This window comes from Hipposideros armiger, unplaced genomic scaffold (assembly GCF_001890085.2).
Source record: "Hipposideros armiger isolate ML-2016 unplaced genomic scaffold, ASM189008v1 scaffold_128, whole genome shotgun sequence".
NCBI lineage: Eukaryota > Metazoa > Chordata > Mammalia > Chiroptera > Hipposideridae > Hipposideros > Hipposideros armiger.
This window is the reverse complement of record NW_017731478.1, coordinates 1,384,385-1,410,379: the sequence shown is the minus strand read 5'-3', so window position 1 is coordinate 1,410,379 and position 25,995 is coordinate 1,384,385. Positions and strand designations below refer to the sequence as shown.

The window sequence follows — 25,995 nt, the reverse complement described above, 5'->3', positions numbered from 1 at the left end:
CCTGGGAGCCCACTACCAACCTGGAATCATTTTATATTAATTTCTCAGCTTGAGGTTTTTTTTTTTCCTGCTTTTTTTTTTTTCTTCACTATGCAAGTAATGTGAATTTAATTTAAACCACAAGCCTGAGTGAGTTCTAGCCTATGGTTATAAATTCTCAAGGAAGACTTTCCCTTCTCTCCAGAACCCAAACTGAAATGAACAGGTTTACTTGTAGGCTCCTTTGCAAGATGGGGTTTTTCTTTTTCTTTTTTTTTTAATTTTTATTGGGGAATTGGGGGAAGGGGAACAACATTGGGGAATCTGGGAATGGGAATAGACAAGTTGCTGTTGTTTTGTTCTTCAGTCTAGTTGTGGAGGACATTGCTTCACTGGCCCAAGCTGGCACCATCATTGCACTCTTCCTGGGCGAGGCAGATCAGTAGCCCGCTTCTGGATGGCTGCTCACGGCCTCACGCTGGCTGCTGGCCGCTCACGCTGGCTGCTGGCTACACACGGTAGCCCATGGCAACCCACCTGCCGTCGCCGGTGACTCAGGGCAGCCCAGCTCCAGGTTGAGCTGTTGTTCAGCATCTTAGCTGTGGAGGGCAGTATCACTGGCCCTCATATGTGGGATCCGAAACGGGGCCCTCTGGTGTCCCAAGCCAGCTCTTACCCAATGCGCCACTTGGCCGGCCTCAACAAGATGGGGTTTTTCTTGTTCACCTATTCTTACAGGTGTAGCCCTTGAGGGTGGGTGGCATCCCAACTTTGGAGGGAATTGGAGGAGATTCAGTTTCATCTCCTGACCTTATGTAGACCCAGTGCCTGTCTCCCGACTCCCATGCTGCTGCCGTTGAATTCCAGCCTTAAGATACTGATCAGTATGATACATCAGGGTGGTTTCGATTCCAAGACGATCTCTACTTCTAGGCTCAGTTCTCTGTGGAAAACGATGTTTCAAGAACATTTTATCCAGCATTTTAGGTGTTTGGCAGTTTGAGGGCTTTCTGTATCTCTTCGCCATTTTGCCAGATAATGAAAGTTCACCATCCTTTTAAGGCCATTTGATAAGAATGCATTGCTTTCAATTGACTTGATTGTTTGTCTTGATTTGTCTCCTAGATTTATATCTGGTCTAATTAACCAAGGAAAAGTTGAAGCATTTGAAAAAATGTTGTGGAGGGTCTGCAAAGGGTACACCATCCTGACCTATGCAGAGCTGGATGAGCCCCTTGAAGACCCCGAGACAGTGAGTAAATGTCATGGTTACCTGTTGACAATGACAGACTTACAGCAGAGTGGGAGGCACAGTGCGGAGTGAACCACCTGAGAGTGAGTTGTCCACCTGACGCCTTATCACCCTGGCATACATTCGGATGTACTTCTGAAAACCAGGGACTTCTTCCGCATTACTGCAATAGACCAGGAAATGAGCAGAGATACCTCACTGCCGCCCAAGCCTCAGGTCCCATCCAGCTTTCACCAGTCATCCCACGACTGTCTTTCACAGCAAAGGACCTAGTTTATTAGAGTCACACTTTGGAGTTAATTGACACATCTCTTTGATCTCCTTCATTCTGGGACAGTTTCTCAGTCTTTCTTTAGCTTTCATGACCTTGACTTTTAAAACTATTACAGACCAGTTTTTTTGGTAGACTATCTCTCAGTTTGAATTGGTCTGTTTTCTCATGATTGGACTCAGGTCATGCATCTTTGGCAGGAACGTCACGAAATGATGCTGTGTTCCCCTCACTGCGTCCCATCAGCGGCGCACGCTTCAGTTTTTTCCCACGTTTTCCACTCTGTTCTGACACTGAGAACTCCGGCTCCCATTATCCTCAATATATTTCATGAATTGTTCAGTTAATTTACTTATTTATTCAGCGTAACCCGTCTTCCACCCACATCAGCGACCCCCCTCCCCCACCCTCCACAGCCCTGTGTCCTTGCCTCTAGGACCCACCTGCCTGTGCTTCCCGAGGCTCCCAACCTGTTCCCCACCCTGTGTCCCAGGGCTCGGTCCTTGGATGGCTTCTCTGGCCTTAAGGACCCCACGTAGTTTCATGGCTTTAGGTACCGTCCCCCAAATGTATGTATCCAGGTAGGACCTCTCCCTGAACAGCCGACTTGTATTTAACTTGTTGCCCCATCTCTTGGTTTAAATACCTGGAAGACATTGCTACCTTGTGCCTGAAAGTGAACCCCTGAACTTGCCCCCCAGACCTGCTCTTCCAGGCTTGCCCGTCTCAGGCTGAAATCCTTGGGGGTCAGCCTTGATGCGACTCTTTCCCCACACCTTGCAGCTAGTCCATCAGCACCTCTGTTGGCCTCATCTTTTAAATAGGAGGAGAATCTGGCCTCCCCATCGCCTCCACCACCACCTGCTGCAGGCGATGGGCACCCACACCTGAAGGGCCTCCATTTTACAGGAGCCTCCACCTGAGCTCCCGCCCTGGCCTCGGCCCCACCCAGCACTCTTTCCTCTCAGCATCCAGAACGATCCCTGTAACACTAGTCAGATGATTTCACTCCTCCACCTAAAACCCTGCAAGGGCTTCCTGTCGCACTCAGCAACAGGCTCAAAGCCTTACAGCGTCACCTCGTCACACCTCTGACTTGGGTGGCTACTGCTGCCGCTCCATTTCTCTTCAGCCACGCGGCCTCTTGCTTTCCCTCAGCGGGCTTCTGCCCGAGCTTTTCCTCTGGCTCCGAAAGCTCCTGCTGCAGTGTCCACGTGGCACGCTCCCCCACGACCTTCAGCCCCTTCGGCTCACATGTCCCCTCCTCAGGGGGACCGTCCCTGATCACCCTGTTTAAAATCACAGCCCCCAGCCCCTCCCTCCCACCCGCCCCTGCCAGCTTTATTTTTTCTAGAGCACTTACTTTTGGCATCGTGTGTATTTTCTCTGTCGGTGTCTCCTCCCAACCTGAATGTAAGCTCCCCTGAGTGTGAAAATCCCTCTCCTGTCGGGGATTTTTGTCGGTTTTGTTCACTGCTGTATTCCCAGCACCTAGAACAGTGCCAGGCAAATAGGCCAAAACCTACTCAGTTTTCTTTATACAATATTTGTAAATACAGTCAATTCTCATTATTCATAGTAGTTCTGGTCTGTAAAGTCTCTGCAAATAATGAACCAGTATTCTAGGGGAATTACAGGGTGAGGTTCCTATGAACCTGTGGTCACAACATTTTTGTCAGCCCGTCACTACATAGCCCGCTTTGTGTGTTTCTATTTAAAGACATCTTATATAATATTTATTGTTGATTCATGACATTGACCTCAGCCAACAGTGCTGTAACTCAACGCCTGAACGAAGCTTATCTGACACACATTTCCCTGAGATGCGTCACAGCCTCCCTGCGCTCAGGGACCCTGACAGCGCATCAGCACTTTGCTTGGGGCCATTTTAACAGTGAAATCACCAACAGAAAGCACCAAAATGTGAAAAAGGTGGCACTTAACAGAGCATGATAAGGACGCTTGCTTACAGTTTGAGCTGAAATAAGATGAAGCGTCACCTTGTTCAGCCCAGCTGGGACATGCACTTTGGGTGACTCAGAATGTTTGTCGCTCTGCATGTCTGCAAATGTCTGAAAAAAACACTGCGAGTGTTGATTTTGGGGTTAGGAATGATTTTTGTGGTGACTTTGCAGTTTTGGAAGCCCCAGATAATGAGGATTGACAGTATTTGTTGGACGAATGAGGGAACTAAGTTGGACAGAGTTTTCAAAGTTCTAGACACAGAAGTAACAATTATCTGTATTTACTCTTTGTAGGGAGAAGTCATAAAATGGTATGTGTTTTTAATCTCCTTTTGGGGAGAGCAGATTGGCCACAAGGTTAAGAAGATATGTGACTGGTAAGAAAAAGAAACATTTCATTTCATTTATTTCTTTATATTTATTTCCTTTATAAGGAAAGCCTCTAATTTTCCTTAAATACCGCTGTGTGTGTGAGGAGAAATATGTGGGTGCAGAGGCTGTTGGGTTTTGTCATATGCCATCTTTGCTGTCATATCATCTTTTTAAACATTTATTTTGTCATCTTTTGCCAGTGCAGTACTTAATTTAAAAGTAGAGACCATGTCAATAACATTCCCAGGTTGGGTTTTTATTTTTTGGAAATCAAAGCTTAAGAGCAAATTGAGAAGAAATAAAATTCTAGTATTTTGTGCCTTCCCATTGCTTTTAGCTACGTGTAGGCTTATCTGTCATATGGTTCATCTTTTGTCAAACACTTGTCAGTTTTCTCCTTTGGGGAAGGGCAAGGCGAGTGGTAAGGAGTGTGGGCTCTGAGCGGGCCTGCCTGGATTCGGAGCCTGGCTTTGCCGCTCACTCTCTGGGCAACCTTGGGCAAGTCACCAAGTCACGGTTTCCTCATCTGCAAAGCGAGGGCAGTTCCCTTCTCACAGGGCCGTTAGGACTCAGTGAGATATGTGTGAAAGACTCCATTGAATGTTGAATGTGTCGCAACAAGAGATCTTTCTATGACTTATTCTTGTCAACAAATGGAAAAATAAGCAAAGCCAAACGAAAAATTCAAAAGCACGCCCCATTGTTTACTTACACTCAGGGAAATTTTAGATGGCTTCGTTTGTTCGGGTGTTGGGGGGCTTGGGTATTTCTTTTGGATCAGTGTTCCCAGAGTTTGCTACTCAGTCACTGTTGGTATGGGAAGTCATTTTAGGTGTCACATGGGGAAACCTGTTGTTATTTTACTAGAGAGCTGTTTATTCTAACGTAGATTAGAAAAACCGTAACCAGCACAGCCAACCCATGACTAAACAGATAGCATTGCCAAGGATAAGGCTAGAGTAAGTATTTAATAGTCAGAACTTATAGAAAAATATTAAGTTTGGCATTGAAATACTAAGTTGGTGAGGGAGCAGCTGCAGTGGGGAGGTTTGGCCCTACAGTCCCCACCCAGTGTGTCCCCCATGTCACGGCCCTGGAGAAGGCGCCCTGTGAGGGAAGGGAGGGTTCCCTGCAGCACATGTCAAAGGCAGCTGCTAGCCAACCAGAGCTTTTCTGGCCCCATTTCCCTCTTTTTTCAAACGTAACCATTGTTGTGTGTTGTGCTTTCGTGTTTCAAAGCTGTGCAATGATTCCCACCCCCGGGAGGGTGGTGAATTTCAGAAAGCTGGAACTGGGCACGAGCTTCGGGACTCATGGAGGACAGAGTGCACCTTGCATCTAAGAGAGTTTGCTAAATTTGTTGAATTCAGCAGAAGTTTGCCGAGTGCCTGTGTGCGAGGCCCTGCCTAGGGCGGGTGCCTGTCTGTATCCCTGTCTCCCAGAGGCTGCTTTGTAATTTCATCATGGAAGCAGCTGCGCGCTGTGCTGGGCTGAATTCAGCTCTGGTGTTCGATACGGCCTGTTCCGGTCCCAGCAGACGTGAGAGCATGTCGAATTCTGTCTTCCAGTTACCACTGCCACATTTACCCCTACCCCAATACCGCCGAGGAGCGGAGAGAGATTCAGGAGGGCCTGAATACCCGGATCCAAGATCTTCACACTGTGAGTAAGCTGGCAGCTGTGGCCTCCTTATCTGCAGGTGGTAAAACATTTACACGTCCATTTACTTTCTCGTTTAATACAGCAAGTTTTAGCTGTGAGAAATCCAGATGTTTTAGGGAGATTAGAATGCCACTTACCTCCTTCATGGAAGTTTAATTTTAGCAGCCTGTTGGAAATCTAGGTAGTAACCAACTTTAAAACTGAAGGTCACCTTTGGTATGTCAGGTGTCATTCCTCATCGGAGAAGACAGTCAGGCCCCGCTTAAAGGGTGGCTGTCCTTTCACCTGCATGCTTCCATTCAGGTTTCTTCTCGTGTCCGTGAGGGCTCTTGGTGGCAAGCAGCAGACTCTAACCTGCTTGAGCGAGATGGGTTGGGGGCTGGGACATGGCGGCTATCCGGGTTGGCAGGGAGCTGGGCCCAGGTTGGGAATGGGTCAGAACCTGGGGAGCTCTGTGGACCCAGGCCATTGTGCTGCCACAGTGACTGTGACCTCTAACCATTTCCCGTTCCCTGGGGTCATGTTCTGCAGAGACAGCTCCCAACAGGGAGCATCTGACTGGCTGAGCTTAGGTTTTCCACCTGCCTCCTGGTGGTACTGGAGCCCCAGAGGAGAAGGAAGGAACTGCTCCCTTAACTGTCTGCAGGAGAGGCAGCTGCCTGGAGTTACCCCCCATCACTGGGGAGAGAGTCCCCTAAAAAAGTCAGTGCCCGTTGGACAAAAACTGGAACATGCCCACTCCGCTGAAAGCGCGCGTTTGTCCCTACCCAGGTGCTTCACAAAACCGAGGACTATTTGAGGCAAGTGCTGTGTAAAGCCGCCGAATCCGTCTACACTCGCGTCATCCAGGTGAAGAAAATGAAAGCCATTTACCACATTCTGAACATGTGCAGCTTCGATGTGACAAACAAGTGCCTCATCGCTGAAGTCTGGTGCCCTGAGGCCGACCTGCAGGGCCTGCGCCGCGCGCTGGAGGAGGGGTCGGTAAGGCAGGAGGCAGCCGAGGCCGCCTTTTTTCCCCCAGCCGGGTGTGGGGGCTGCCTGGGAGGGCTAGTGCTGCGTTTGGGAGATGGGAGAAACCCATACCTGGAGCAGTGAAGAAGCGAGCATTTCAAGTCTCTTTGTGAACCGAGATGATGGAGAGCCCGTCATTCAAGGGCGTGTGTGAGCACGTGCATTTTTACTTTGCTCTTGCAGTAAGGAATACAGTCCCAAGGCTTAGAAGGCAAAACAACGCAAAAGACGGTGAAGTGGCTTCCTCCTTCCCGCAGCCTCCTCTGTGTAGGCCCCTGCTCAGAGATAACCATCGCCTTAGCTCTACTGAGTCAGAGCTGCTCGGTCACAGATAAGAAGATAGGAACAGATGCTCTTTTTCTTCCTCTAATAAAACTTCCCTATTTTTTAAATAACTATTGAATATCCCACTGTACGGGCACACTACGGCTTATTTAACTAGTTCCCTTGGTCATTTAGCTGGTTTCCAGTTTTATGACTACCACCGCAATGACTAACGCTTGACGTGTGATGGCTTATACGTGCACGGATCTGTCTGCAGGGTAAATTCCCAGGTCTGGAATTGCTGGGTCAGTCCTGACGGACACTGCCAGCTCTTGCGTTTCTCTTATTGAGTGAAGTTGAATATCTTTGTTTAAGAGTCATTAGAGAGAGAGAGAGGAAAGAGAGAGAGAGAGGAAAGAGAGAGAGAGAGAGAGAGAGAGAGAGAGAGAGAGAGAACGAGAGAACACGTACACTCTCTGTTCATATGCTTTGTCCATTTGCTACTGGGTTGTTGAACTTTTTCTTACCCATTTCTCTTGGCTCTTTGTGATATGAGAAAAAATAATTTCCCCAGTGTGTCACTTGTCTGTGTTTCTGTGTGTTTGCTTTGGTCATGCAGAAGGTTTTTGGTAAATCTCGTGGAACCCATCAGACGCTGCTCTTACCACTTCTGAACTTTGAGTAACAGGCTTTTCCCCCTCGAGGGCTAAGGCCCGCCCCCCGTGTTCCTGTGAGGGTTTTCCTGTCTCAAAACTCAGTTCTTCAGAGGAAATAGTAGGTTTACTTATTTCAGGGGACACGTAAGGAAACAAGTTTTCATATGAGCTGTTTTGTTAATCATTATGCATCATTGTGTAACCCGGTGATGGCACAAATGTAAAATACTGACTGCAGAGAAAGAAGGTAATACAGGAATATAGTTGGTTATTTCAGAGAGTGAGACATCTATTTTAAAGCGCTAGATGACTCTTATTGAGGTAACATCAGTTTCGAGGGGCATGGCTAATACTCTTGTGGTGCGAGCTTGTGTGTGTGTGGTTGTTTACCTTTAAGGTCTCTGCCGTGTCCCCTTCAGACCTCACCGCCCCCAGACCCCTCCCACTCCCGCTCCTGGACTGGACAAAGCCCCTCCCGGGCTCAGCTACTCTTGGGCTGGCCTACCACGCGCGCTTCCCAGAGAGTGCTTCTTGGGGCCCTTTCTCGTCCGGCCTCTCAGATGCCACATTGCTTCCTTCACTTCCTCTGGTCTGGAGGCTGTGATCGTGCAGGTCTTGTAGCGCTCGGTGGTTTGTCCCCACACATTTGCACTTTGTGGTCTGTGGGGACATAGTTTTGTTATAAATGTTGTCTGTAGGTTTTGGTTTTGCTATCTACTTGTGCTGTCTGCTCCTGCGGGGTTATTCAGGGAGATTCAAAACTACGCTATGGCTGGGAGGTTTCCCATAATCCCCTTACCTGTGTGTTTTAAGAAATATAATTTCACTAGAAAATCTACTCTTCTGGTAATAACCTGTTTTACTTTATTTATTTAAAAAGGTTTGCTTTCCTTTATAAATCAATACAATGTATTTCAGGAGGAAGAAGGTATATATAGTTTTGCCATACTAATGTTGAATTTTGGGTTATTCTTGTCTATTTTCTGGTTTTATTAGGTTGTTTTGCAGCGGTCTCTGAATTCCTCTTGAACAATTTAAGAGACAGAATACTAAATTCCAGTTTTATGGTAGTGATCTGGGACCACTTATGTCTACATTTACCTGTCGTTTCCGGCTCCTCTTTTCACGTTTCCGCCCACTCATTCTTGCTCCGTCCTTCGTCCTGCACAACCTCAGCCTCCCTGCTTCCTGCTGTCACTCCTGCTGCACCTGAACCTCGCGGTGGTGACCAGTATTTCCGCCCGTAGCCACACACAGAGCTGTGACTAGCAGGCAATGGTATTTGTTGAAAGAGCTCTTGGATGATAATTTTTTTCTTTGCTTTATTTTATGTGAAAGAGAGAGAGTGGTGCGACAATCCCCTCGTTCATGAACACAATCCCAACAAAAGAAACACCCCCAACTCTAATCCGCACCAACAAATTCACCGAGGGCTTTCAGAACATCGTGGACGCCTACGGAGTTGGCAGCTACAGAGAAGTGAACCCAGGTTGGAAGTCTGCACGCACATCTAAGAATGTAATAGATATTTGGGAAAACAGGCTCACACTCCTGTATTGTCCTCTTGCTTAGTGGAAAGGATTACTTTTCCCCTGTCAGTTCTCTGTTGAGAGTTCCAGAGAAAGTCGAGTGTTTGACTTAACTGGAATGTGCAAACTTTGCCGTGAGTCAGAAGTGTCTTCCTTCCCCGCAGCTCTCTTCACCATCATCACTTTCCCCTTTCTGTTTGCCGTGATGTTCGGAGACTGTGGACATGGCTTCGTGATGTTCCTGTTTGCCCTCTTGTTGGTGTTAAATGAAAACCATCCCAGACTAAATCAGTCACAAGAGGTAAAAATGCAAACGTTCCAGCTCATCCTGTGTGGTTGGGTAGCATTAGGAGCGATTATCTTCTGTTTGACCCAAACAGAGACGTTTCTTAAATATTTGTGTTTGGCAATAAACGTGACCCACGTGGCCGAGACCTAAGAGGTGCGGGTCTGTCATCCCTGTGTGACAGGGACGTCCGTTAGGTTGCCTGGTTCTCAGAGGCCCCGAGGGGAAGGGTGGAGACGGGCCCAGTAACCTTGATCACATTAGCGCCCTGCTGGCTCAGCACGCTTTGCTTTTCCCAGATCATGCGGATGTTCTTCCACGGCCGGTACATCCTCCTGCTGATGGGGCTGTTCTCCGTGTACACGGGCCTCATTTACAATGACTGCTTTTCCAAGTCCGTCAACCTTTTCGGCTCTGGGTGGAACGTGTCTGCCATGTACAGCTCCAGCCACGCTCCGACGGAGCACACGAAAATGGTGCTTTGGAAGTAAGTGTCATGTTGCCCAGCGGTATTTGAGGTGGAAACAGCGTTCTCCCGAGATTCCTTCCCATCTCACCGTGAGCCTTCGCGCTCTGCTTTCTGTCACAGTGACAGCGTTGTCAGACACAACAGGCTGCTGCAGCTGGACCCCAATGTTCCCGGCGTCTTCCGAGGCCCCTACCCTTTTGGCATCGATCCCGTGAGTGCGCTGCCCCCGCCCCCCATCATCTCGGGTTCCTGTGCTGCTATCCAGTTCTAACTGTCACGGGTTTCTCAGACTAGTGGCACATGCTTTAACTGAATTTTAAAAATCGGCATTGCATTTGTGTGGTTCAGAAGTACTTCCATGTAGATACTTTCTCTATATAAAAGGTCTATGTCTGGAAAAGCCTCCCACCCTGGCCCTACTCACTTGATTCCCAGCCTTCCCCCGACCCGGGAACCACTGGTGGGAATTCCTTGTGTCTTCTTCCAGAGTTCCTTTATGAATATACACATAAACACAAATGTATGTTCTCATTCTCCCTGTTTCACCCAAAAGATAGTTCTATACCCAGCTTTTTAACTTTAATGTTCAATATAGTTTCATAGTGTACATTTTTATGAATTTACCATTGGTAGTTTTCCATTTTTCTGCATTGCTTTTTTTCTTGCCCCGCCTGTTTCCTTCACTGCTCACTTCCCTGGAGTGACTGTTGGTAACAGGCTCCTCCATGTATTTAAATCAGTCAAGTTCACTGGCCTCCGTTTTACCCAGTTCTCAGCCCTAAATACTTCATTCTGAAATCTTATTCTCACAAAGGATGAGTCTCCCTGTCCTCAGAGGCCCTGTTTTCCTTTTCTCAATCCCCCTGAAGGGGAGCTGTAGGAATTATTTTTCCAAAGAGTAGGAGAAGCAGTCACAAGCAGAGAACTGGAGGGGCCGTGGGGTCAGGGCAGCCCTGGCAGGTTAGCCATGGGGCCTGTGGGGCGGTGCTGGGCTTTGCCGGCTACACAATTTGGCATGTGTACACTTCCCGTTTCTTTTTTTTTTTTTTTTTAGTTCAATTTTATTATAAAATATACTTACAAGAGAGTGTATAAAATGTGTATGTGAAGTTATAACACACCCTCGAATGTCCCCATCCAGGGTAAGAGACCCAGGGCCTGCTCCCACCCTGTCTAGCTCTCCCAGAGGGGACTCCCCACTCCGCGGAGCTCTGTGTTACTATTTATTTCTCTTGCTTTTCTTTTGAGTATCATTTATTGGACATGTACCCCTAAAGGGAATCCTTTCTCATTTAGCATTCTTTGAACTTTATATTAAAGAAAGAATTGTTTTGTATGTGTGTGGCCCTCATTTAAGAAAATAGTGGTTCTCAGCTAGAACGCATCAAGAAGAAAGTTTGAATGTTGCTTTTTTAAAAACTTACAGCTACCCTTCGATTTCAGATAGGAACTTTCTCCAGTGTCACCTGTTTATCCTAAAGCAGTTAAAAGATTGCTCTTTTGTTTTGTTTTGTTTTATCTCTAGATTTGGAACTTGGCCACAAATCGCCTCACTTTTCTAAACTCTTTCAAAATGAAAATGTCTGTGATTTTGGGAATTATTCACATGACTTTTGGAGTTGTTCTGGGAATATTTAACCACTTGTAAGTACAGATTTTTTCTAAGGCACGATTTCTAAGCCACGTTTGGTATTTCTTAAACTTGGCTTCCTGATGGTAGACTGTACAGGTGAGAGACGGCCACCATGTGGTGTGTTCTCTAACGTGGTTCTATATTGGGGATACGCTTTTTCAGCAGTTTCACAGACTCACTCATTTGGCAAGTATTTACTGAGCACATAGTATGTGCCAGGCGCTGTTTTTGGCTCTCGGGAGCGAGCAGTGAGGACAGAAGAAAGGTTTTGTCCTCATGGAGCTTAAATTTTAAATGCAAGTGAGGGAGACACACAGCGTGCATTTCATAGTCATTTCTAGAAGTCATGTTGTCATAATCTTTTTTTGTAATTATAAAACGCTTTGTTAGAGCTAGTGTGCTAAGAGCAAGAGGTCCCACCTTTTTCTCTAATGATCTGGAGTGAAGGGGTAGTCATTTTTGTTGTCCTCATGCCTCTCTTCCAGATGTCTGTGAGTCATTAGGATAAGTCATAAGACAAATGATGTTGTGCTGAGATAGGCTTTGTCACAGAGAAATTTTATTTTGGGCCAGTCTTGTCTGTGGGTTGATCGATTACTTTTATTTTTCTAGGCATTTCAGGAAGAAGTTCAATATTTACTTTGTCTCCATCCCGGAACTTCTCTTCATGCTGTGCATGTTCGGGTACCTGATATTCATGATTATCTACAAGTGGCTGGTTTATTCAGCAGAAACCTCCAGAGTTGCTCCCAGCATCCTGATCGAGTTTATTAACATGTTTTTATTCCCCACGAGTGAAACAAGCGGCCTTTACTCAGGGCAGGTAAGTCAGAAGCAGTCCTGAGATCAATAGCAGTCGTCCTGATAGCCTTTGGTTTGATCAGTAGAACAATTCTAGGTGCTTTCCCAGGTCCCCTAGGCGCTTCCTGCTTCTCCGTGTGTTGTTACAGGGGGTGCCGTCCTGCTCGACGCTGTACTGGGGGCTCCGCTCAGGCGGTGATATCCAGACTCGCTGCCACTCAGTAACTGTCAAAACTGGTGGGAAGAAAATGTATTACTGAGTGCTCCTGAGGGCTTCCCAGTCCTCCTGGTTTTCCAGTTTCTTTCGAACCAAGTCTCTGACTAAGGCACGGCATATGAGAACCGACAGCTGGACCGCAGCCCACTGGCCCTCTCCAAACATGGCTTTTCTATAATTGTGGGTTTGTGTGATGCCACCGCATCTGCAGTGTGGCACGCTGGCCAAGAGTGTGGCCTCTGAGGGCTGACTGCCCTGACTGTCATCTCATGTCTGCCGCTTCCTCCAATTGGGACTTTGAACACATCACTTCTCTGTGCCTCAGTTTCCTCATCTGTTAAATGAGACTAAAAATAGGACCCAATTCATAGCACAGAGTTAATATGTCCAAAGCACTTAGAAAAGTGCCTGGCACCCACCCAGTACGTGATAGCGCGTGTTGTCACTATGCTGAGGGTCGCTGTGCTGTGCCGAGGGCCACACCATCCTGCCTGCAGGGTGGTGGCACAGTCGTCATGGATCACGTCTGGGTGTCCGTGGGACAGCGGAGAAACCTCTCAGTCGCTGTCAGAACCTGTGTCCTCCTGAGCTGTGTTTTTGTTGTTAAATCTTGTCGACCTTGGGGATAGAACATTTGGGTTTTTCACATTCCACTGACTGCTAAAAACTTTAAGTCAGAGTTGAAGCTCAGCTTATCTAACTGTGGGCTTCATTTGTGAGCTGCATATGTACATCCTTTTTGAACTCTGAGTTTTTCCTTTTATTTATATTTCTCCTGTTCATGATTTTTAAAAACCTTAGTGGAATGACACAGACTAGATAAATACAAAAGGGGATTCAGTGGTACACAGATGCTGTGGTCAGAAAGATCAGTGAAGGGAGCTACCTTTATTTAGCACCGACTGCATGCCTGGAAACGTGCTTTCATTCGTTATTCTTTACCAGTTGTCACAACAGCCCCCTGAGGTAGGTGGTGTCATTCGGGTGGCTCAGGGCAGGCCAGGTCACTTAGCTGCTAGTGGGGCCCAGATGTTAACCTAGTCTGCCTGAGTGCACAACTCACTACCTCTGATAGGGCTCTGTCTGTGGCCCCTGTCTACTCGGCGTTTCAGGGTGAATCATGTTGGTCGTGCGGTATGGAGCTGTTACACAGATAATAATACCACCTAGTACCTGAGTGGTGCACACGGCTCTGGGAACCTGTGTTTCACATGGAAGGGTCCCAGACAGGGACGAGCAGGGGACAGTGCCATGCCTGCCCATTGTCCCGTAACCACGTCCAGATCCTGTAAAACCACACAAACTGCTGTGGTTGTGTAAGCATGACTCTGCATTGCTCTTGATTATTTTTAGGTAACTGCAAAACTCCTTTCTTTTCAAGAAAATGTTATTAGTTTTGTTCTGAATGCTATTTCAGTACCTTCCATATGTGGAAGTAAATCCAATGACTACATGCTCGTATCCCTCAAATAGTCATTATAATTAAAAAACAAACAGAAACAAGACTTTAAAAAAGTGTATAGGTTGTGTTTGTATTTTCCCATTTACAGGTTTTTCAGAAAATTATTAGCTGGAGTTTGACTCTTTAGAATTTGTCTACAAATTTCTTACCGGTCTGAACAAAATGATATTTTACCACTCTCAGTAGTGTTATTCATCAGTTCAGAGTTCAGCTATGAGTTTAGGAAAAGAGAAAGAGGTCCACTGGGAAATAAATTTGGCTTGCATTTACTTTACGTTCCTTGTTAATAAATAAAGGGACATTCTACTTGATTTTCACTAATTGAATCAAGCACACCAACGACAATAGCATGTCTTCCTGTTTTCATCGACTTCCTCCCCTTCCGCTCGAACAGGTGCACGTCCAGAGGCTGTTGCTGGCTGTCACTGCCCTGTCTGTCCCCGTTCTCTTCTTGGGAAAACCACTGTTTCTGTTATGGCTCCAAAACAGACGCAGCTGCTTTGGGATTAGCAGGGTAAGCGTGAGTTTGGACGCATGTTTGTAAATGGGGAGCAAAGTCTGTTTTTAGTTATAAAAGGGTTGGTAAAGAAAACACCTCACAGAAGGTCCCACCCAGTCTCTTGTTTAGATGCCAGAGCTTCCTTTCTTTAGAATTTTGGTATTGCCTGTTTTGTGGAAGCTTTCGGCAAAGAGCCTGCTGTGTCTGAGCACGTGGAAACAGGTCCTGCTGTCATGAACACATCTTAGGGGTTTGAGCTAAATCCTTCCATACGGCTTGTCAGAGTTAGAGCATTTTCCTCCTCATTCTTGCCTCTCGATTTTTATTCTTTCAAGTTTTTAAGTTTAAATACTATCACTAAATTATAGGAAATGTGTAAAATATAGAAAATAGTGCCCTAAAGTTCTACCACTCACTTATAACCTGTGTAACCATTTGGTTAAATTTTTTTTTTAGACTTGTGTGTTTTCTTGTGTGTCTAGTTCCTCATTTTATTTTTTTTAATGGTGGTAAAATACACATAACATAAATTTACATCTTAACCATTTTTAAGTGCACAGTTCAGTGGCACTAAGTACATTCACGCTGTTGTGCAGCCATCACCACCATCCGTCCCCAGAGCTCTCTTCATCTTCCCAAACAGAACCTCTGTCCCCATTAAACACTCACTCCCTAGCCCCACTTCCCCAGCCCCTGGCGATCTCCTCTACTTTCCGTCTATGAATTTAGGAATGTGATTCCTCTAGGTACCTCATATAAGTGGAATCATACATTATTTGTCCTGCCATGCCTGGCTTCTTTCTCTTAGCGTGCCCTCCAGGTCCATCCATGTTGTAGCTGGTGTCAGAATTTCCTTCCTTTTTAACTGAATAATATTCCACTGCATAGATACGCCTCACTTGGTGTATCAGTTCATCCATGAGCGGACAGTAGGATTGTTTCGACCTTTTGGCTATTGTAAATAATGCTAGTATGAGCACGGTCATGTAAATATCTGTTTGAGTCCTTGCCTTCAATTCTTTTGCGCATATACCCAGGAATGGAATTGCTGGGTCACATGGTAATTCTTTTTTATATATATATATATATATATATATATATATATATATATATTCCCCCCCTACCCCCCACTTCTTTCTTTATTTATTTTTTAGCTGAACCACCCTGCCACCTTTTGGCAGCTCAGCGGCAGCTCAGCTTGGGCCAGGACTCAAACCGCTGTTGCTCAGAGCTCACACTCGAGCGAGCTCTTAACCAACTGAGCCACTCGGCAGGCCCCTGTGTTTAGTATTTTGAGGAACCGCCAGACCCCACTCCACAGCAGCTGCCCCGTTTTACACTCCCACCAACAGTGCACAGGGGTTCCAATTTCTCCACACCCTAACTAGCACTTGTTATTTCCTGGTTCCTTTTTAGTGATAGTTATCCTAGTGGGGATGAAGTATGCGTTTTCACTTAAAGAACTTTTTTATTCCCGAAGAGCGGAAGTGTTAAGAGAAATGAAGGGGCCCTAACTTTGGTGCTGTCACAGCCTTTGCTCTTAGAGGCACTGACTGTGTTCTTTCGGTTGTTATTAGAGTGGTTACACGCTTGTGAGGAAGGATAGTGAGGAAGAAGTGTCTCTGCTGGGAAGCCAAGACGTAGAAGAGGGACCGAACCAAATGGAAGATGGATGTCGAGAAATGACATGTGAAGAGGTAATATTTTCAATTAGCTACTGATAAAATTAGATAAATAACCAAGCCTTCATAGAGATGATCATCATGATAAGAACAATAATAATAATCTTACAAGAAAAACGACACAGGCAACTCCATAGAGTATAATGGAATTTATTATAGGGAAATTTACTTACAGGAAGGATGGGTTGGTGTGGAGGAGTCAACCGAGCAATTCTGCACAGATTATTCTTTGCTATTTAATAGACCCCTGTTACGGTGCTTTTTTATAGTATAAGTCAGGTACTGATGATTGACAAGAGAAAGGGACAAAGAATGCAGCACGCGTTGGGGGTCACACCTGGTGGTCCTGTGATGGATGATATAATTACTGCCATCACCAGTCTGATATTTTTCTCAGTTGTCATTGCTATTCTGGCCATTAAAGACAAAACTATTTGTGACTACACTATGGAACACATCAACTAGAAGGTTTTGATGTGCTTGCTAGGGACAGTGAGGTTGGTCAAAGGTCACAGCATGAAAGAAACCTGGGACACTAACTCCATTAGTTTCGTTCACATCCACATCTGTACAGGTGTTGAACACGCAGTGGGTATACAGATATCGAATTATAATGTTGTACACCTGAAATTTATGTAATACTATGAACCAGTGTTACCTCTAAATTTAACTAAAAAAATTAAAACAAAACCACCGTTACTCAAATCTTTCCAAAAGCTGTTTTGGTCTTAAAATTATCATCATAACATAAGGGTTTTGGTTGCACATTTTGTTGTTTGTTTTCCAATGGGATTTATGGTGTTAACATTGTCAGCTATGATGGTAACTTCAGGTGCCACGGGTGTTGCTTTCAGAAGATTCTCATCTCAGTCAGAACTTTTCCATAGTTGCAAGAAAGAGATGGGTTCACACTGGTTTCAGGGGGAATCCATGGACTCATGTCAGGACAGGAGCAGAGCTGGCCTCAGGATGATGGGTTTCTGGACCTCCACTTCCAAGAAGCCTGGGTTTGTTTTTCTTTGCAAGTTTGCTTCATATTCTGAAGCCAGGTGGCCCCATGATGTTGGAACCATGACCACCACTAGCCCTGGGCCTTTTCTGCAGTTTTTCAGTCAGAGAGAAAAGCACTCTTACCAGCTCGTCGCTGTGAGGAAAAATTCCAAGAAAGTACTGTGATCGGCCTGGCTACGGTCACTTCAACAACAGATTACCCCTCACAGTTCTGGAGGCTGGAAGTCCCAGATCACAGTGTTGGCGGGGCTGGTTTCTCCCGAGACGGTTCTCCTTGCTTGTAGATGGCCGCCTTCTCACTGTGGCCTCACGTATTCCTGGTGCCTCGTCTTATAAGGACACCAGTCATATTGGATTAGGGCCCCCACACTTATGATCTCTTTCAACCTTAATTACCTCCTAAAGGCCTTGTCTCCAAATAGTCCCATTAGGGGTTTGGGCTTCAACATGGGAACTTCGGGGGAAGCACAGTTCAGCCATAACAACTATGGCTAGGGGTACAGGGTTAGTCGTCCCCCCCCCCAAGAAGAGAGGCGCAGTCCTGGGCAGACAACAGAGCATGTCTGCCACTCCCAGTCTGCTGCTGCTTCTCGGAAGCATGTCTGGCTCTCCAATAAGGACAAAATTTCTTACAGTCATCATTTGTAATCATTATGTAGTTTAGTGTTTTAATTTGGGACGATTAATAATTCCTAGGATCATAAAAAAACAAAAAGCAGAGCCAGAAAGAACGTGAGAGCCACCTTGCCCAGTGTTCTGCAGCCTTCTCAGCCCTAGGGACCCCTTTTATAACTGTCCCTTGTTGGACTGGTATTTAGAATGCGCTTATCTGTTAACCATGCTCATTTATTAATAGTCTTCTAACCTTGTGCTTGGGAAATGTCTGTTTCTCACTAGATGTTTTGTAGTTACTAAGACAGGCTTGGGAATCTCACGGGGCTGCCTAAGGGTTTGTGGCATCACAGTTCTGGTCCAGCACCTCAGTTTATAAATGAGAAACTGAGGCACAGGGTTGGGGTTGATGAACTCCGTAGGTCATAGCTCACACCCTGTGACTCACTGCTCCTTACACTCCAGCGTCTTCTTGCCAGTATTCTAGAAGCCAGTTCTTTCATCATAATCCTGAAAGTGGACCAGACATGTAAGTTGTGGCAGTATGTGTGTAATGTACTGAGTCTAACCCATGTTTGTGGGGTCTCTCTTGCAGTTTAATTTTGGAGAAATATTAATGACCCAGGTAATTCATTCCATCGAATACTGTCTGGGCTGCATCTCCAACACCGCATCATACCTGAGGCTCTGGGCACTCAGCCTGGCTCATGCACGTAAGTGTCACTTAGCCTTGCAGCTCCCAAACTACTGACATCACGGCCAACCTCGGGACGTTTAGATGTGTGAGGGAAACACAGCGCTGTCTTTCAGATGCGCTGTGAGCTGCACTGTGAAGTTGTTTGCACTAAGCACTTAATGCATGCATCTCCGGGGTAGCTCTGGTGGCCTGGGGTGCTGTGAGAAAATGACCAGACGTGGGCTTTGAGGACTGGGGAGGCTGGGGAACCTCTGCCATAGACAATCACTGTCTCTGTCATTACCATTATTGTTCTTGTCATTACTGTCACTTTATTCAATCCTGTCTTACCAAGTATGACTGTCCATTTATGTCATGCAGCCCTAAAACCATGCTGACTAATTGTTTTGATGACAGGCAGCCCTCCCTTTGCGTAGTTCTGATAATGCAGCATTTCAGTTATCACAGCTTAGTTAAATTACATGGGTCTCACACGACACAGTTCAGATTTCACTTGCCGCGGGGTAAAAATAAAGTACAAGCTTCCCTGCAAGCTCTCTAGCCCACAGATGAATATGTAAACAACACACGCTCATTTGCGATCAGTGACCAATCATCTCAGTCCTTTCAATGTCTGTTGGCGACTGATCAGTCCCTGTGCCTCTGTTCTGTTTCTGCACAGAGGGCAAAGCACGTTGTGGTGTTGCCTCCTTTGGGCCAGTGGTAAACCCTTGTAACATTTTATAAAAATGGATAATCGGACAAGGAGATTGGCCAACAAAGGTGAAAGGGCAGTGGAGAAGCAAAAAGTGGTGGCGCTGTACGTGAGATGTGACTGGAATGTGAATGATGGTCGAGAAGAACTAAAAAAAAACAACACATATATGCAGAGGGTGCCAAAAAAAATGTATACACATATTAAGAAAGGAAAGCTCTATTAAAATTGTAATACTTAATATACGAGGTCGGACAATTAAGTGTGTGAACTCATCCTAGAAAAGTGCTACATACCTCATTGCTGAATATCACTACGGTCACCTTCAAAGCACTCCCCTTTGAAAGCTTTGCACCGACACCAGCGCCTAGTCCACCCTTCAAAGCAATTTTGAAACTCTTTTTCTGGAATGGCCATCAGAGCTGTCATCATATTACCCTTGATGTTCTGAATGCCATCAAAATGTCTTCCTTTCAGTATTCCCTTTATCTTTGGGTAAAGAAAGAAGTCATTGGGGGCCAGATCAGCTGAGTAGGGAGGGTATTCCAATACAGTTATTTTTTCCTGGCTAAAAACTCCCTCACAAGACAGTGCCGTGTGAGCTGGTACATTGTCATGATGCAAGAGCCATGAATTGTTGGCGAAAAGCTCAGGTCATCTAACTTTTTCACTCAGCCTTTTCAGCACTTACAAATAGTAAACTTGGTTAACTGTTTGTCCAGTTGGTACAAATTCATAATGAATAACCCCTCTGATACCAAAAGGGTTAGCAACATTGTTACAACAAGTTTGCAAACTTACTTGCTGGACCTGTGTATACTATAGTATAGGTGGGTTTATTTTTATGGGTGGCAGTTCAGAATTGTCAGAAGGAAACCCAGTCTAGCTAACTGAAGTGACTCACTGAGTGTAAACAGAAGTTAACTGTGCCATCTGACTCCTTTGCAGAGTTGTCTGACGTCCTGTGGGCTATGCTGATGCGTGTGGGCCTCCGGGTAGACACGACTTTCGGAGTCTTGCTACTGCTCCCGGTTATCGCCGTCTTTGCAGGTCTGACAGTCTTCATCCTTCTGATCATGGAAGGGCTTTCTGCATTTCTTCATGCCATACGCCTCCATTGGTGAGCTTGAAATTTAGCTTTGGAACTATTTTTAAAAACCTAACCTTTCCCCCCAAATGTGTGTGTGTGTGTGTGTGTGTGTGTGTGTGTGTGTGTGCCCCCTACAAAAATCTGCTTAATTTAGGCTAGTTCTTCCCTTCCTACCATTGGGTTCTGTGTTCCGATCCCGAGTTATAATTGTAGTTTGTTTCTGAACGGTTAGCACTGACAAGTAAAAGCAAGTTTATACTTGCTGAATAATTATGTGTTTTTCATCCTCTCAGTTACTTTGGGTTTGACATTGCTTTATCTTATAAAATACTTTGTACGTGTTTGTTACTATTTCACAGTATGTATCAGACTACTTGTATGTGTACCCAGTTACCAAGGCAGAGAGAGGCTGTTAACACTGGGGTGTGTCTAGTGTGTGAGGTGGCGTGATGTGTTAGCATTTCTTTACACGCTGAGAAAGCCACCATGGGGCGGGGTGTGTGTGTGCATTTTATCTTGGTACAAATATCTGTGCCAAGAGCTTGTATGGAATGAAGCAACTTCAGCACAGGAACTGTTTTTGGGTTTGTTTGTTTTTTGTTAAACTTATAAATGTTGTTTTAAGAAACGTAGGCAATGTTACTTACAGTCTTTCATTAATTTTTTTTTTTTTAGGGTAGAATTTCAGAACAAATTCTACGTTGGTGCAGGCACCAAATTTGTTCCTTTCTCGTTCAGACTGCTTTCGTCGAAGTTCACCGATGACGTGGCATGATCACATTGCCGTATCCAACAAGCTTTCAGATTTGTGGAGAATTATGTTATAGAATTTCACTTATGTCAGATTTACAATAGGAAAAATTCCATCCTCATTGATTGCCTTATGATATAGCCAAATAATTCTGTAAGATATACCTCCTTCCTCATGTTAAATATTTTGTAAAGTTTACCAATTTCAGATATATAAACTTATTTCAGTTTTTATGATGAGCAGATATATAAGTTAATGCCAAACGTTATGTTTAAGTTGCTTTTTAAAAATAAGCTTGGGGGAGAGAAGCCAATCTTGAATGACTAATTGAAAAGGGTCTTAGACACTTGATTCCTTTTCATCTTATTAAAAAAAAAAAAGAAAAAAGAGTTACTCTATTGCCTGAAGTTGTCAGATAATATTTTCCAACAGCTGAAGTATGGTTTGAAAAAAAATAATGATGGATAATCAAAAGATTCACATTTATTGTTTGATTGAAGGTATGAAAACATTTTTTTCCTGTCTGGTACCTAGAATTACAAGTAGGAGATGGTTTCTACAATTTTGTCTTGTTTTAATAATTGGGGAAGATAACATACAACAAATGATTACCCCACGAGTATATTTTTTTAAAGACTCCTATCCTGTTATCCTTACATAAAAACAATTATGCTAATTGATTGTTTGGAAAGAAACTGTATACTGAGCCTTAAAACTGAGTGTGACCGTAGAAGGTCCAATGTGGATATGATTTGAACTTAAGTGACCAGCTTGGCCGATGTTACTGAGCCAAAAGGGGTTTATACTGAGTGAAGGAAAGGTAAAAAGTAGTATTTTCTATATTTTTATAACAAAATGTAAATTAAGATATTTTACCATAAAGAGATTGCACCTATCCTTGAGAACAGTATAATTATAATTTTTACTTCCAGACTAATTGTAAATAAAGGTCTGATAAAGGCGTTTAGAGTTAAACGTTCACTCTTGAGATCAGTTGAAAACTAGTTCAAACTAGTTCTTAGCCATTAATTTATAGACTTTAGTTTAAATTCACCTACTCACTTGACATTTAGTTTTGAATAAATTTGAGTCAGTTCTCTTGAACATTTTGACAGTTCTTTTTGTAAATTATGTTCATTTTCATATTCTACTATAATCGATTTTAGATCATTATTTTCAAAAAGAAATCTGCAGTATTTTCACTGTTTCACATTTTGAGTAACGCATGAAAAGGCTCGTTTGTCACCATTACTCCTTCACTCTGACTAGTGGTAGAGAGTTTGGAATTTTCTTTATAAGCTAAGGCTGTTGTAGCGCTGAATTTAAACCTATCGTTTCAGGTAATTTCAAGGCCTGTCTGCTGAGAGGCGTGAACTGAACATCATGACATAACTGACTCTAACATTAAACCTTTTTAATTGTAGAGAATAGTCTGCACTGTTCCCCCATCAGATGTTACCCGAAGCTAGTTTGGAATTACTGGGTTTTTTTCCATCATTAAAATAAGACATAAAACAATGCTGAAGAAACTTAAAAATGATTCTGCTTTCAAAGTTAAGTTTCCCCAGGAAAGGGTAATGTTGGACACTTTTTTTTTTTGGTGAATAATGCCGTCCAGGTTTCAAACTTGTCCCTCACAAGTTGTCACTTTCACTACTTTACTCCAAGGCTCTGTTGTAATAAAATGGGAACTAATTCATCCCCAGGAAATCCACAGTTTCCGGACACTATTAACTGATTAGTAAACAAGAGACACACAGTACCTGGTGGAATACTTCACGGCTCCCACTGCTTTGTCAGGAGGGCCCCTTTTAAAGTTTAATTAACACCTCTTATCAGGGAGCGAAGAGTCATTTTTTACTTGAAACTTATGTAGAATGTAATTATGTAAAAAAACAAATTAATAGTCCTAACTTTTGTTAAAGAACTCTCTAGAAATATAGTTTGATGGTGTCTCTTAGGCACAAGGGGAAATTTTATTTCTTTATAAAGCTGTTTGTTCCAATGTCATGTTACGTGAGCCGCTGTTTTGTTTTGTTTCTAAGCTATTTAGTAAAACTATTATGTATACAATTTTTAAGGCAGACCTTTATTCTCTTGATAGCAAATATCCAGAGGGAAAATGGTCATTTGTCTGGATGATGCTAAATATCTTATTTTCCTAAAGATAAATGTCATGACAGCCACGTTTTCCAGTTTTCATTCAGGTGTTCATTCTCGGTGTTAATGAAGTCCTAAAATAAAAACCCAGGGGGTTTCCCTCAGTAAAATAGAATTTGATGTCATCCTGCAAGGGTGACATAATCATGTGGTGACATAACCATGAACAGTTAAGGAGTGCCAAGGTGTTCCCAGGGGTCATGGAGAGCCCTGTGCACTTTCCATCTTTGTGGAGACGACTTTGAAAAGACTCACCTTTCACTCAGTGCTGCTCTGACCTCAATTCTGGAATGGCTATTTTTATAACAACATTCTGGTCTCAATTTTCAACCTGTAATAGTTTAGTAAGGCATAGAATATCTATAGCATAGGTAGCTCTTATGGACCTTTTAGGACCTTGTTCATTTTGGAAAACAAAAAATAACTTCAATAACTTGTTCTGCAGTCTGCATTTGAAACACAGTAAAATCTTGATTAAAATTTGAAAGCCAGGTTTGCTTGCATGCCATCTGGTATACCTCCAGCAAGAGCACTGAGATATTTAAGTTAAGATGATGAGAATAAGGCAGTTCAGAGTAATCATTTTCCAACAACCAGGCCATTGATGCTGAGCTTTGGTTTAGAAGTTTAAGAAATACTTAGAACATTCCACTTGTTTCTTAATGGGAAAAGCTGACAAGAAGGCTAGGTTCTTAGGGGCAGCCTAGAAATCTAGGGGCTCAACTCTGTGACTGGAAGCGAAAGTAAAGAAGTGAAAGCTCTCCAAATGCATGAAAGGACAAATTTGCATCTTCCTATCAGTATTGAACTTTTTACTAATGAAAAATAAATATATATTTCTAAAACCTGAGTGTTTTGCTTTATTCTGCCTTGTCTTGACTGGAACGCCAAAGCACTCGGCCTTCTCTGTGATCCTGCAGCCCCCAAGGAACCTGTCCCCTCTGGGACTTCCCTTCGCAAGGTATTTGCTCTGCCGACGCCCCTTGACCAGTACTGGCTAGGGGTTCAGGCTGTAGTCCTGTCTGGCTTCCAGCTCTGCCTCTGCCACCTCCGAGATACTGTGATCTTGTCCCATCACCTTTTACCTTGGTTTACTTAGCGGCAAAAAAGGTCAGGACTCTGGCACGGGGCGTGGTGAGAGTCACAGGACAACACTCCGGGGACACCGAGAGGTCCCCGCCCCCCGTCGGCGACAACTCCTGGCCTTTGTCTGCATCCCTAGGGGCTGCGAGCGCGGGGACAGGTGCCGGCACTTCCGGGCCGCGCGCGCGGCGGCCGTTGCCGGGGCCGCCGTTGCTAGGGGCGCCGTTGCCACGGGCTCTAGCCCGCAGGCGCTCGGCTCCCCGGGCGCGACGCGACGCGACGCGGCGCTGCGCGGCGCCATGGACGACCTGCGGGTGCTGTGGATGCGCGACCGCGTGTACGGGGCCTTGGGCCTCACAGACCCTCAGCTCTTCGAGGAGCTGCTGTCCCGCGACGACGGCGAGGTCGAGGACCTCATCCTGCACTTCCTCAACCGGACCAGCGACGAGGAGGGCGCCTCCACGCTCTTCTTCTTCCGCACCGTGGTGCCCGAGGAGGTGCTGGTGGAGACCGGTGAGCCCGCGGCCGCCGCCGCCCCCCCGCCGCCCCCGGCCGGCCTCGGCCTCCACCCGGCAGGTCCGCCCGAGCTCTGGGTGAGCCTGGCGGCGCCCCGCGGCCCCCACAGCCCACTTGGAAAGTCAGCCCTTGAACGAGTCGTCACAGCAAACGCTTCTTCAGCGCTTACTCTGCCCCAGGGACGGTTCCAAACGCTGACATCAACTCCTTAATGCGACGAAGTTGGAAACATGGTTACCCCATTTTACAGACGGGCCAGCTGTGGCGCAGAGAGGCTTAAGTAACCCCCGCGTAGGCCACACAGGCAGCAAAGGTCAAGAGTAGGAGCCACTGACCAGTGACGCGCCACAGACGGGAGAGAAGTGGCCCGGGGGCTGGGAGGGACACTTCGTCCTCGCTCTCCTCGACAGCGGCAGGGTCTGCACGGGTGGAGAAGAGCAGCCCCTTTCTATGGTCCGAGGTTCCTGCCCACGTGCTATTGTAAAGTGATGCCCAAACAAGGTTTTAAACATTGCAGTAGATTTTAAATGATTGTGTTTAACAAATTAGCATTTAAAAAAAAAAAAAGAAGAAGAATGGCAGTGACTGGATGCCCAGAACCCTCTGTGGAGGTGGCTGGCCCAGAGCCGGGGACACGGAGAGGGTCTGGGAGTGGGGGTGGCGGCAGCATGGGGCTAGATGACCAGACAGGACAGAGGGCAGGGGACAGACACTCAGGGACATGTTGGGGTAGGAGACTGAGCCACATGCGAAGTTCTCTCCCAGCAGGAGCACCGGCATCTGTGGGGATGTCACGGACCGAGGTTTGTGTGGTGGTTCCATCAGTGTCACCTTGCTGTGCTGGTCTCCGGGCTTCAGGAGACTTCTGTGTCTCCTGCAGGGCCTTCCATGGGCTGGGATGGTGGTGCCAGGCAGACCTTTTTTTTTTTTTTTTTTTAGAGGTACTAGGTACATACATTTATTTTAAATACTCTTTGCACAAAATAATACACGTATTCGTTGTAGAAAAATCCAAAACCACAAATAAACCACACTAACAAATTGCTACTGGCACCTAGAGAGATGACCACAGTAACATTTTGGAACCTAACCTCCCTGCCTTTCATTTAACACCCCGCCCCAGGCAGACCTTTGAGCCTGGACATTACAGTATAACAGGACCTTGAATTTAGGCACTTGCATTACCACCAAGTGAAATTATGGATACAAACATACACTAACAGGATTGACTATTTAATGTGGACCAAATTTCAGTAACCCTTTAAAACTATATATACCAAAGGGCCGGCTGAGTAGCTCAGTTGGTTAAGAGCTCGCTCAAAGGTTTGAGCTCTGAGCAACAGCGGTTTGAGTCCAGCCTGAGCTGAGC

At 45.3% G+C, this 25,995-nt stretch overlaps 2 protein-coding genes across 2 annotated transcripts in view; both read left to right on the top strand.

Moving 5' to 3' along the window:
- Window positions 1-23,872, top strand: part of ATP6V0A2 (ATPase H+ transporting V0 subunit a2) — a 33,931-nt gene extending 10,059 nt beyond the window's left edge. The window contains exons 6-20 of the mRNA XM_019649006.1: window positions 1,105-1,231; window positions 3,761-3,843; window positions 5,407-5,500; window positions 6,272-6,484; window positions 8,773-8,923; window positions 9,128-9,264; window positions 9,549-9,736; window positions 9,839-9,929; window positions 11,244-11,362; window positions 11,964-12,174; window positions 14,226-14,345; window positions 15,908-16,027; window positions 18,231-18,348; window positions 19,975-20,146; window positions 20,792-23,872. Of these exons, the coding sequence (XP_019504551.1) occupies window positions 1,105-1,231; window positions 3,761-3,843; window positions 5,407-5,500; window positions 6,272-6,484; window positions 8,773-8,923; window positions 9,128-9,264; window positions 9,549-9,736; window positions 9,839-9,929; window positions 11,244-11,362; window positions 11,964-12,174; window positions 14,226-14,345; window positions 15,908-16,027; window positions 18,231-18,348; window positions 19,975-20,146; window positions 20,792-20,891 (2,044 nt within the window). The 3' untranslated portion in view covers window positions 20,892-23,872. The remainder of the gene's footprint in view (window positions 1-1,104; window positions 1,232-3,760; window positions 3,844-5,406; window positions 5,501-6,271; window positions 6,485-8,772; window positions 8,924-9,127; window positions 9,265-9,548; window positions 9,737-9,838; window positions 9,930-11,243; window positions 11,363-11,963; window positions 12,175-14,225; window positions 14,346-15,907; window positions 16,028-18,230; window positions 18,349-19,974; window positions 20,147-20,791) is intronic.
- A 534-nt stretch (window positions 23,873-24,406) lies between these two features.
- DNAH10 (dynein axonemal heavy chain 10) overlaps window positions 24,407-25,995 on the top strand; it is a 122,719-nt gene continuing 121,130 nt past the window's right edge. Inside the window, exon 1 of the mRNA XM_019648882.1 lies at window positions 24,407-24,623. Coding sequence (XP_019504427.1) covers window positions 24,410-24,623 — 214 coding nt within the window. The 5' untranslated portion in view covers window positions 24,407-24,409. The remainder of the gene's footprint in view (window positions 24,624-25,995) is intronic.